This window comes from Erinaceus europaeus, chromosome 1 (assembly GCF_950295315.1).
Source record: "Erinaceus europaeus chromosome 1, mEriEur2.1, whole genome shotgun sequence".
Taxonomy (NCBI): Eukaryota; Metazoa; Chordata; class Mammalia; order Eulipotyphla; family Erinaceidae; genus Erinaceus; species Erinaceus europaeus.
Genome location: NC_080162.1, coordinates 23,367,992 through 23,380,881, shown reverse-complemented (window position 1 = coordinate 23,380,881; position 12,890 = coordinate 23,367,992). Strand labels below are relative to the sequence as shown.

At 48.1% G+C, this 12,890-nt stretch overlaps 1 protein-coding gene across 1 annotated transcript in view; it reads right to left on the bottom strand.

The window, feature by feature from the left end:
• The window catches only part of CDH23 (cadherin related 23), a 505,784-nt gene that overhangs the window by 296,743 nt on the left and 196,151 nt on the right, over positions 1–12,890 (bottom strand). Inside the window, exons 7-8 of the mRNA XM_060201959.1 lie at positions 5,461–5,655; positions 1,805–1,933 (exon numbers count right to left, since the gene is read on the bottom strand). Of these exons, the coding sequence (XP_060057942.1) occupies positions 1,805–1,933; positions 5,461–5,655 (324 nt within the window). The remainder of the gene's footprint in view (positions 1–1,804; positions 1,934–5,460; positions 5,656–12,890) is intronic.

Below are 12,890 nucleotides of genomic sequence, written 5' to 3'. Positions count from 1 at the left end.
TGTGCTTTCTCTCTCTCTCTCTCTCTTTCTTTCTCTCTCGCTCTCTCACTCTTTGCCTCCAGGATTATCTCTGCACTACGAATCCACTGCTCCTGGAAGCCATTTTTTCCCATTTTGTTGCCTTTGTTGTTATTATTGTTATTATTGCTATTGATGTTGTTCATTGTTGGATAGCACAGAGAGAAATGGAGAGAGGAGGGGAAGACAGAGGGGGGAGAGAAAGACAGACACCTGCAGACCTGTTTCATTGCTTGTGAAATGACCCCCCCCACACTCCATGCAGGTGGGGAGCCAGGGGCTCAAACCGGGATCCTTAATGCCAATTTGCGCACTTCGTGCCATGTGTGCTTAACCTGCTGCGCTACCGCCTGGCCCCCATATTCAAGCCGTCATCTACCCATTCATTTATCCCAGACAGCTACTGAGCACCCAGGATGTCCTATGCCCCAGTAGGCACCATTCCTGCCAAACTATGCTTCCTATTCAGCAAGGAAGCAGAGGTTAGATAAGCTGTCTGAGAGCTCTTGACTGTTAAGAAAGGGCAGGTGCAGATGTGTGTGGGAAGCCCTCAACATCCCAGTACCTCAGGTAGGACCCCATATTGCTTCACAAAGCTCCGTATTCTTCCCCTAACTACACTGAGTCTATTCCAAAGGGGAGGAGTAGCACTTTCCTCCCACAAAAGCTGTTTCTCAAGCTGCCTGTCCAGAAATTCCATCTTCTCAGAGGAAGCCCCCCCCTTTTTCTAACTTATTGGTCTAGAGAAAGCATCTTATCCCAGTTTTCACAAAAATCACAGGCAGTCCCAGAGTAAGGGTTATCTGGCATTTCCAGGGCCATCACTGAGCAAAGCTACCCATCTTTGGTACCTGCCAAGGGGGCGATAGCACATTTTGTTTCCAAAGATCCTCAGCCACAGCTGAGGGTGGGCACATGGCCCAAGGGCAGCTCTATGAGGTTGTGACATGGCACAAAATCATAATTACAGCCCATCAGAAGTCTCTTTTAAAATCCTGAGCTTTGGGAGTCGGGTGGTAGGTAGTGCAGTGGCATAAAGCGCAAGGACCAGCGTAAGGATCCCGGTTCCAGCCCCTGGCTACCCACCAGCAGGGGAGTCACTTCACAGGTGGTGAAGCAGGTCTGCAGGTGTCTATCTTTCTCTCCTTCTCTGTGTCTTCCCTTCCTCTCTCCATTTCTCTCTGTCCTATCCTACAACGACGACGTCAATAACAACAATAATTACAACAATAAAATAATAAAAAATAAAATAAAAACCTAAAGCTAGAAAAACAAAAACCTAAAGACTGAACAGCTAGGAAGGGTGACTGATGCTATGAGCTGCGGGGAAGGAGCCAGTCCAAAAGCATCTACGGAGTGGAGGGCAAACGTCCGCCATCTTGGGCAGCATGGGTTGGCTTCATGAGGCAGACTGACCAGTTGACCAGTGGGGAGCATGATGGGGCTACACTGATGTATTGGGAAGTCTGGCTAAGTCCAAATCTACTCTCTATACCTGGCTTGTTTTCCACAAGCATTCCTATCACCTCACATAAACCTTTCTGAACTACCCCCCTTCACTTACACCAGCAAGATTCTATTCGGTGGGACTCAGCCCTCTGGGGAGAAAATGAGAGGGTGGGGATCTGGGTGCAGTGAGAAGAGGGCCTTGGGCCTTCACTGTGCTGGGACACCTGTCACTGCCAGGGGGAGTAAGGGCTGCAAGGAAGAGCCTACTCAATCAAACAAGGACCCCAGCCCTCACAAACTCTGAGGGGAGTCCCACTAGTGCTGGGGAGGGTCTTACCGGAGGAGAGTGCTCATAGATGTTGGTGCTGTAAGGCAGGTTGATGAAGACGGGGTCCATGTCCTGCACGTCCGTGATGATGATGGCCAAGTTGGCCAGGGTGGATAGGGGCCTGGTCTTGTCTTGATCCTTGGAAGATGGAAAGCACAAGCCTTAGTTTAAGTGATGCTGAAGACATGCACATGCATATGCACACACCGGATACCCCTCTGCACAGGCGGGAGGAAGAACAGCACGCAGCAGCACAAGCACCCTGTAGAAGCCACTGTGACCTCTGACCTGTGCAGGAAAACACAACTAAGGCCCCTAAGGCCCAGAGAAAGGTGGCTGATCCAAAGCCACAAGGCAGATTCCCTGTCCCCAACCCACCTCAGGACTGACCCCCATTGATATTGGATAGGTGGGGTGCTGCCCTCAGCTCCTTCACTGAGGGGACCACTGTCCCTCTCCGTGCCCACTCCCTGTCTCCTCTCTTCAGTAGAGAACAAATAAGATGGTGGAGAAGGGGGGTTCCTCAAAAGCAAGGCCTTTTGACCACAGGTAGGGAGTTGCAGGGGACTCCTGTTCTAACTCTGCACATTGGATTCCATTGGTCAAATAACTGTAGAACCAGCAGGGGGAGCTCCAGGGCCTGTGACATTTAGAGGAACTCCAAGAAGGAATCTGGACAGGTTGGTCAGGCAGGCAAATTCTCCTAGCTGGTTGGAAATTTAAGTCCTATAAAAGTTCAAGACAGAAAGAAAGAGAGAGAAAGAAGCAAGGCACTCCCTGTGTGTTGTGCCCAGTGCCTGTGTCAGTCCTACAGATCAGGAGGGCGGGCTTTCTGAAGAGTCTTCAGGGGCAGCCAAGGAGAGGACAGAGGACTTCCAGGCAGGGACACAGGGGTGGCAGTAGTCACATGTAGCAGGGGAGCTAACCTGCCAGGATTCCAGCTGTCACTGAGGCTTTCAGTGCCTTGTTCTCAGGGGAGCCCATGTTTCCCCACCTACTACCCACATAGTAGTAACAGGGAACCCACACAGCTCTTTGATGCCATACGGAAAAACCTCAGGAAAATGCCCAGAAGCCAATGGGCACAGCACCAGCCCTGAGAGGGACTTTGGGTCATGAGGGAAAATCGTCAGTTCCAAAGGGAGTTCCAAGAGGCTTTCTGTTCCATTGCTCAAAGGCCTGATCCTGATCTTTGTCTTCACCATCCCAGAGGGAGCCCAGGCCTCTTGATGGCCTCAGCCACCCAGATTCCTGCCTCAGCTCTGACCTCTTTCCCCACTCGTCTGAAGTCATTTGGTAGATGGAAATTATCCCCTGGGGACAGGTTCATAGCGAGAGAAAGAGTGAGTATGTGTATGTTTCTGGGCCAAGGTGTGTGTAAAAGAAGCGTTACTAGGAGGGGCAACCACAACTATGCTTGGATACAAGGGAGTGTGGAAAGGGACGGTGTGTACAAAAATCAGATGTTGGGAGTCGGGCTGTAGCGCAGCGGGTTATGCGCACGCGGCACAAAACACAAGGACCAGCGTAAGGATCCTGGTTCGAGCCCTGGCTCCCCACCTGCAGGGGAGTCACTTCACAGGCGGTGAAGCAGGTCTGCAGGTGTCTATCTTTCTCTCCCCCTCTCTGCCTTCCTCTCCTCTCTCCATTTCTCTCTGTCCTAGCCAACAACAATGACATCAACAACAATAATAACTACAACAATAAAACAAGGGCAATAAAAGGGAATAAATAATTTTTTTAAAAAAGGTCAGATGTCAACCTTGCAAGTCTCCATGATGACAGAAGTCAGATTTACAAACAGCAGAACACACAGCCAGCCAGGCAGCTAGCACGTAGCCAGCAGAGAAGGAAAGGACGTGGGTGCTGTCCATAGTGGTCTTCCCTCAAGGCCACTGGAGCAGGTACAAAGAAAGTCTGCCTTTTGCTGCTTCTGAAAGCCTCTCTGCACCTTGAACAAGCCTGGGTAGCCCCATCTTTCAATCCCAGGTCCTCTATCCTGTTCAGTGCATCTCTGGGGTCTGGGTCCTGTGACCTGCCAAGTGTAACTCCATAGCTACTGGTGGCTCCTGTTTTAATTTTTTTAATTTATTATTTATTTTTTACATTAGACAGTAAATACAATAATTTGTACATGCATAACATTTCCCAGTTTTCCATATAATAATACAAGCCCCACTAGGTCCTCTGTCATCCTTTTTGGACCTGTATTCTCCGCCCCCCCCCCAAGAGTCTTTTACTTTGGTGCAATATACCAACTCCAGTTCAGATCCTACTTGTGTTTTCTCTTCTGATCTTGTTTTTCAACTTCTTCCTGAGAGTGAGATCATCCCATATTCATCCTTCTGTTTCTGACTTATTTCACTTAATGGTGGCTCCTGTTGTAGTGACATGGGGCAGGGGGTGGATGGATGCTATGTGTCAGGCAAATGGGTCTGAAAAAGTCAGTTTGTTTTGCTCTTGGCCTGAGCTCTGCACACAGAGGTTTAAGGGACAACAGGGCAGCCTGCTCTGCTTTGAGGCAGTAGCAAGAAGCCAGAAAGAGGGGAGAATAGGAGGAGGGCTCTACGAGGGGTGTGGCTTGCCTGCCACCCAGACCCTTGCCAACAGCTGAAGACAAGGTCAAACAGCTAAGATGTTCTGGAGACTTGATCCTATGGTGGCTATAGGGCACTAAACTAAGTACCAGAAACCTGATTTGGGGTAACTTGTGCCCCACTATTTTTCAGTGTATGAGTCCCAAGAAAGTCAGCTCTAATGGGATCATTTTTACTATCTCTTCTCCCTCTCTTAATTACTTTATCCTGGAATTCCCAGGTGAGCCAGCGTGGTGCTTAGTGTGAGAACGTATTCTCTACAGTATGCGGGTCACCCAGCGGGAGCAGTGGTCAGGACCCCATTGACTCCTGCATGCCACGTGGTGTCAGGTCAGGTGGCCAGGCTGCCACCTCTGTCCTGTGTCTCACACAGTGAGAGGATATCCTGTATTATCAATGTCCAAGGAGGTTATAAAACAGCTGCTAGGGGTCCGTGGACACAGGGCTAAATTGCTCCTATGCCTCTGATGGCATCTGTGAAATGGATGTACATTTTACTTAAAACAGTTATTTATTAACTAATGATAGAAGTAGACCATCAGTTGGCATATGCAGTGCCAGGGATCAAACCCAGGACTTGACGTTTTCAAATCCTGTGCTATTCCCTTACACCACCTCCCAGGCAGCTAAAATAGGCTTTTCTTTTCTTTTCTTTTCTTTTCTTTTCTTTTCCCTTCTTTTTTTTCATTCTTTCCCAAATGAAGACAGAGAGAGAGAGAGAGAGACAAAGAGAGGGTGGGAAAAGAGACTACTGTACCAAAGCTTCCTTCAGTGCAATAGGGCTGGCCCCGACCCTGGGCTCGCACATGGCAAAGCAGTGTGCACTATCCTAAAATGGGCATCTTAACAGCACCTGGGACAAACACTGTTGTGAGGTTTAATGGAAACAAACCATCTGAATGCTCAGTGCACTGTTGGGGACCCACAGCATGAAACCTTGGAGAGACCCCGGCGTCACTGTTACTCTGTGCATTACTATTGCCGGCACCATCCCAAAGGCCTGTTGCTCTCTCTGAGTGTGAGGTCTGGCAGACACCTGCCTGCCGGGGCCCCACGGGGACTACTCACCGTGGCATTGACGGTGAGCTGGTAGGCCTGTGTGGTCTCGTAGTCCAACTCTCGGGTCACCGTCACGATACCGCGGGCGCTGTCAATGGCGAAGAACTGGGAGGGGGGCTGGAAGGAGTAGAGGACACTGCCGCCTGCGCCCAGGTCGGGATCTGTGGCGTTCACAATGAAGATGGGTGTCCCCACCGGTGTGTTCTGGGGGTGAAGCAAAGCAAATAAAAGGGTGAGCCAGAGCCTGGAGCAGCTGTCTTCATCAGTGACTATTCCCCCAAAGCCCATTAACCACATCCCTCCAGCCAACCAGACCCGTGGCTTAGTCATTTTTATTCTGAGAGGGTTCAGAGGAATTTAAAATGCAATATTTGGTCCTGTCCTCCCCCCTCCTTTGTGATGGCCTCCTGGTGGCTGTAACAGCACCAGTTCCAAAGATGATGGCTTATCCTGGCATTCAGGATGAGAGGCCCTTCAGTCCCCAACCCCCTCTTTCTTGCCTGTTTTGCTTCCTCTGTTGAATGTCCCTTGGCTTCCCACACCTCAGGTCAAGGCCACTCTGGAAGGCACCTGGGAGGCTACAAAGGCAGAGATCTGGGAGGTGTGTACAGTAGGAGGTAGGAGCAGTGGCACCACAGAGATCGTGATCTTATTTGCCCTGGGGTGAGGCATCCACCTGCCACTCTTGGGTCATTACAATCTGGCACCAGAAGGGTCCACTAGCCCCACTCAAGCATCTCCACCTCTCAGGAGCCTTCCATAATCTCCTTCGCTATCCACTGTGTATTGACCCCTGCCCATTCTAACTTGGGGCCCTCCTGTTGAATGTGACTTCCTCGTGGAGGCCTTAGAGCAGATTCCTAAGGAAGGGCAGACCCTCATGCCACTTAATATTCAGGATTCCCCAACACCCTGAACTTTTCCACAATTTCCCTATAATTCCTTGACTGGTGCCTGTCTTCCCTCCTTGCATATGTGCTCTATGGAGCCATGAGGGCTGCCTGCCTTACCTAGCATGGTGCCTGGCACGCGGCAGGAGTCCCACACATACCCTTAATGCAGACATGAAGAAGCTCTATGGCACTACTTAGCACATCACATTTTAAGTATGTTTACAGCCTCTGTCCAACTGTCAGCTCGCATCACCACAGTGCCCACCAAAGCCATGCCTGACAAGTGTCGTGTGTGTGTTGGGGGTAGTTTCTTATTCAGAATGTAGTGAGCTCTGGACGACAGGTAATCAAATAAGGCTCTTCGGGAGCTGGGTGGTAGTGCAGGGGGTTAAGTACACATGGCGGAAAGAGCACAGAAAGGTAGCAGGATCCTGGTTTGAGCCCCGGCTCCCCTCCTGCAGGGAGGTTGCTTCACAGGCGGTGAAGCAGGTCTGCAGGTGTCTATCTTTCTCTCCCCCTCACTGTCTTCCCCTCCTCTCTCGATTTCTCTCTGTCCTATCCAGCAACAACAGCAGCAATAACAACAATGATAAACAACAAGAGCAACAAAAGGAGAAAAATTTTAAAAATAAAGTTTCTTTTAAAAAAATGAGACTGTGTGGTCCGGGAGATGGCGCAGTGGATAAAGCATCAGACTCTCAAGCATGAGGTCCTGAGTTCAATCCCCGGCAGCACATGTACCAGAGTGATGTCTGGTTCCTTCTCTCACTCCTCCTATCTTTCTCATTAATAAATAAATAAAAATCTTTAAAAAAAATGAGACTGTTCAGAGGCAAAAATAAATGTAAGCTATCTCTGCTCCTGGTGACTAGTTGTTGCCAAGGCTGGGGGTATGGACTGCATCTGTCTACTCTCTAACAAGATGCTTGCTGGATGGTCGCTATCATTTAATTTTAGAAAAGGAAATGGCGGCTCTAAAACCTAATGTATCCAGAGACTCGCAGCCAGGCAGTGGTGGAAGAAGGCCCACAACTTAGGTTGAGCTAAGTCTAGGCCCGTGCACTGATGTTCTATTCTAGTCACTCCTCAAAACACACTGACAGCAGTTCTACCCTTAATTCTCTTGCAGGGTGCTGAGATTAACTGCCAGTAGGAGTGGTACCTCCTAGTCAGGAAAGCATAGTTGGTCTTTAGTTCCTTGAGAATATAGGCAGCTTCCCAGACGATCTGTGTTCTCTTTGCAATGGGCCAACCCCTGGGACCTTTCTGACACCTGTAGGGTTTCTTTCAAGATAGGCAACCACATGGATGCCACCTTTTGTCACTGATGGACATGACCTTGATCTGTATCACTGTTTGAACAGCTTCTTTTTGCGGTGGGATGCAGACTTGAGCACACAGGCAATCAATCCTTCCCTGAGACTATCTGCTTAAGGCAAAGGTATTCTTTGTAAGGGTCCTAGAAGCCTAGAATGGGCCTCTAGGAAATAATGTCACAGAATTTCCACTGTCTCCTAGTTTGCTGATTCCCCCTTTCCACTACCTCCACTTCAAGCCAGTATCAAGCTGAACACACAAGCTCAGAATATGTCCTTCTCCAACCAGCACTGAGGACAGAAGGCAAACAGAGGAAGTCCTCTCCTCCAAACCATCCAGCTCTCCCCAGTGCCCCTTAGAACAGAATGCCGCTTCTCATGATCTGATCCTTGTCTCTCCGCTCACACTTTTGCTTTCATAATTTCCTAGCAGGTATACTTATTCTTCTTGGGTGGGTAGGCAGAGTCCCTCATGCTTCTGGGCCTCAGAATATGCTTTTCTCTTTTGCCCTCCTTCTGCAGATGAGCATGGGGGTAAGCAGATGCTCTCTTTGCTTCCAAAAAGAGAAGCAAGGACGCAAGGAGATAGAGCAGACAAGTGCTAGTGTTCAGGGATGGATAAACTTCTGCTGGAACTCCAGTTTTGCTGTTTGTCTTTGAGCCTATTTCTCTCTTTTATTTTTCTAAATTTCCTTCTTTCTTTTCTTCCTTTCTGAGGTTTATCACTGGGGTTTGATCTAAATGACAACCCCAGTACTTCTACAGGCTATAATTTTTTTTTAGACTGATAGAGGGGGGTAGAGAGAGAGGAATAGAGGAATAGAAGGAGAGATACCTACAGCACTGCTCCACCACTTGTGAAGTTTCTCCCGTGCCACAGGTAGAGAATGGGGGATTTGAACCCAAATCGTTGTGCATGAACTAGTCTCTTAATCTTTCTGATCCTTAACTCCCTCTTGGCACATTGAAGCGAATCATATCTCATGTGAGCTCATGAGTATAAACTCCCCAGCATAGAATAAGTGCTCAGAAGATAACAGTTGTGATCTTAATGTCTGAATGACTCCTTGAAGACTAGCAGTGCAAGGAGGTATCAGAAAGCACGATGAGTGGTCCGGGAGGTGGCGCAGTGGCTACGGACTCTCAAGCATGAGGCCCTGAATTCGATTCCTGGCAGCACATGTACCAGAGTGATGTCTGGTTCTTTCTCTCTCTCTCTCTCCTGTCTTTCTCATTAATAAATAAATAAAATCTTAAAAAAAAAAAAGAAAGAGAGAGAGAGAGAGAGAGAGAAAGCATGATGAATATTGACATCATAGTGGACATTCCCTGTCTACCTGACTCCAGATCCACTGAGTACTCAGCTCTGTCTCGACGCCCGCTTGTCTTTCCCCAGCTCTCTACCCCAGGGGGCCTCGAGAACGCCCCTGTTGGCTCTTGCAGGATGATTTCTAGCTGGATTCTTCAATAGGAGGTTTAGGTAGGAGCCCAGGGGGCTAAAGGAGAAAGATTTTGGGGGTGCTCCTTCCCTTCTCCCTGCAGCTCCAGTTTTTTGGGGGGGTTCTGACAGTACTATACCCTCCCCTTCCCCACTCCTCACACACACACTGCTGCTGGTCTCTGGCACCTCAACAGCCTTTACAATCACCTTCTAGCCACCATGTGCAAAGCCCTGAGACTCCAATCCCTGTGTGCTGGGCTTAGCCAAGCCAATCTCTGTTCTAATGTGCCACCATGGTGACACTGGTTTAGAAGAGTTTTGGTTTTTTTTTTTTTAACTCTTTATTTATGTATTGGATAGCAAGAGCCAGAAATTAAGAGGGGAGGGTGATAGACAGTGAGAGAGACACATGCAGCACTACTTTACCATTCCTAAAGTTTTCCCTCTGCAGGTGGGGACCAGGAGCTCAAACCAAGGTTCTTGCACACTGTGACGTGTATTCAACCAGGTGAGCCACCACTGGGCCTCAGTGAGATCTTCATGAGGTTCTTGGTCAAACCCAGATGTCTGTCTGTCTGCATACTCCCTCTCGATTCAATATGTACATCACACAAGTGGCAGAACAAATCACTCCATGGGGTCCGTGGTTCCTGCCACGGGAGAGATGGGTATGTTCCAGTTTCAGAGCAGGTGGACCCCCTGGGAGGGAGCTTGACAGCACTTCAGAGTATCCCAGAGAATCAGCTCAACACAGCCCACACAGAGCTGGAGCCCTGGAGGAGATGGGCAGCTCTGGAGAGAATGTCAGCTTGCCAGCCCCCTGCCTTGGGGAGGAGAAGACATTTCACTTGTCTATACCATTTGGTCGGGAAAAAGATTTTTCTGAGCATCTGATGAGAGGATTTAAGAACAAGATACAAGAAGCCAAAGAAAAAGGGGGAAAAAGGAGGGATGGTCCTGTGTCTGACCTTCTTAGATTATGCTTCATGCCCTGTAGTGAAAACCCATTTAATTTCTGCATAATTTAGAAAAGATTTTAAATGGGCCTGGCAGACAGCCATTCATATACTTAGAAGGGACAAGCCACTGGAGAGAAAAGAGTGCTGACTTCCTTACTTCAGACTCTGGCTGCCTTGTTCTATCAGGGAAATGAGGGGTGCGGAGGGGGCTGAGGAGACTTCTCTGAGCATCCAGTATCCCATGGACACGTGTAGATGTGCTCACAGGTCTGCTCCTTCCATGCAAGTAATCACCTCTAGGGTACAGGTGCATCTGAGCTTCCAAGTTCTCTGCAGGCAGTAGAACCCAGAGGCTTAGAGTATGGACTCTCAGACTCACCAAGTTTGAGTACTGGCCTTTACACTTACTAGCTAGAGACCTTCGACACACATTGCCAGTAAACTTACTCTTTTGGCCAGAGTTTCCTGTAAATAAAAATGTGGAAATGGAGCTGTTAACAGCACAAAACCTCCTAGGGTTATAAGAGAGAATTACATGAGTGAGTGTGTGGGAAAAAAATAAAAATAAGTTTCTCACTGAGCCAGGTAAATGTTGACATTGAACAAGACACAATAAATGACCACCACAATAGTTATGGCAATAAGATGTCATCACCAGCAGTGTAAATCAGTGTAAAATGAGCCTGTTCGGGGCAGAGGGTGACAGTGGGTGGGTGGGTAGCAGAGATAGTATATTATCAATGAATTCTTTCATGATGAACTTAGACAAGTTGTAAATTTCCGATTCAGAAAGAGGACATGGCTATTGATTGGTCAGGGCTGGTGCAGGTAAGGTGAGGCTGCAAGAGGCTTCAAAGTGGGTTTGGTGGGAGTTGGGCAGTAGCGTAGTGGGTTAAGCGCACATGGCGTGATGCACAACGACTGGCGTAGGGATCCCGGTTTGAGCCCCCAGCTCCCCACCTGCAGGGGAGTCGCTTCACAGGCAGTGAAGCAGGTCTTCAGGTGTCAAAAAAAAAACAAACAAAGTGGGTTTGGCAAGCCTGGAGAAGTGGAGTGGGACCTGAGACAAGGGCGGGGAAGGCATCTAGAGGCTAAGGGAACCTGTTAAAAATGGAGGCCAGGCATGGCTGGCATGGCTCACTCTGCGGCAGCTTGAATGTAAAATTGGGAAGGATCCTGGGATTACCCAGCCTAGTCTTTTATTTTAGAGATGAGAACATGGAGAGGCTGGGCTTTGCTGCAGATCTCCTGGTAGCTAACAGGAGAGCTGTGAGTAGAAAATCAGGTGTCTTATCTCACATATAGATCGCTTTATTCACCCCACCCAGAGATGTCAACCACTGCCTCCCTGACCACCGTCCTCCCAAGAAAAGATGCTTCTTATACCACAGCTCTCTTCAAGGGTATGTGGCACAGACGCTGCCATGTGAGCTGTTTGAAACGATACCAGCTTCATAGGGAGTTCAACACGGTTAGACTCTCCAGGCCAAACTGAAACCATCCTGCCTTTTGCTATGAATAGGGCTTGGGATTAAGCTTTGTGTGGTCTTGATAATCTTGACCTGTGGCCAGGCTCAGAGCCTGACCCATAACAAAAATAATGACAAAACCTGCACCGCACTATGTAAGATTGATCACAATGGAACAAGCAATATCAGTAATGCAGAATTTTTTTTAGGAGACTCCAACAGGAAAAATTGTTTTCCCCTTTATCTACACCACTTCCTTTAGAATCCCCCCTAAAATATAGAGAAAGATTGGTACTTCCCACAGTGGAGGGGCCACCTTACATAGCATAATTAATAAATGGAAAGTTATGGTACCTGCCTAGATACCACGGGCCTTTTAATCTACCACCCACCACTGTGCTTCCACTTCCTTATACAGGAATAGTACACAAGAACCTAGGTCATACAAGAAAGTGTGAACATACAAGAAAGATAGATTCCAGTTAGAGAACTTAACTTTATGGAGAAGCTGGCCAGGTGAGCACCACCTTGGTGCCTTCTCAGTACGGGCCACTCAATTTGTTTAATGCCCTTAGAAACATAACAAGCTTGAACTTTCTATGAACCATGGCTCCTGATGCATAGGGACAAGAGGATGGCATAAATATCCAGGTAGAATATTAATCTTAATCAATAGGACACCTGCCTAGCACACAGGTACAGGAATAAGAAAAGATATAGAAACTGTGATGTGATCTCTAGGGAGAAAAGTGCCCCTGGAATGTGAATGTTCCACGAAGAAGGAGGTATTCCTTACCTATGCTGTTTTTACTTGGTGATTTTTGTATTAATAATCAAAGCCTTGGTGATTTATGTATTAGTGACCAAAGCTGTGGTGATTTTTGTACTAATAATCAAGGCCTTGGTGATTTATTTGTTAGTGACTAAAGCCTTGGTGATCTTTGGTTTAATAATCTAAGCCTTGAGAGTCGGGCAGTAGTGCAGTGGGTTAAGCGCAGGTAGCCCAAAGCGCAAGGACCAGCGTAAGGATCCTGGTTCGAGCCCCCGGCTCCCTACCTGCAGGGGAGTTGCTTCACAAGCGGTGAAGCAGGTCTGCAGGTGTCTATCTTTCTCTCCCACTCTCTGTCTTTCCATCCTCTCTTCATTTCTCTCTGTCCTATCCAACAATGACATTAATAACAACAACAATAACTACAATAATAAAACAAGTGCAACAAAAAGGAATAAATATAAAAAATAATCTAAGCCTTAGGAGTCTATAAAAATAAAGTTCTGCCTGAGCACGGTAGAGGTAGAGGTGCCTCTCTCCTGTTCCTGAAGCAGCTGATGTATCTCTGATCTCATTTCCCACCGACGCCCCT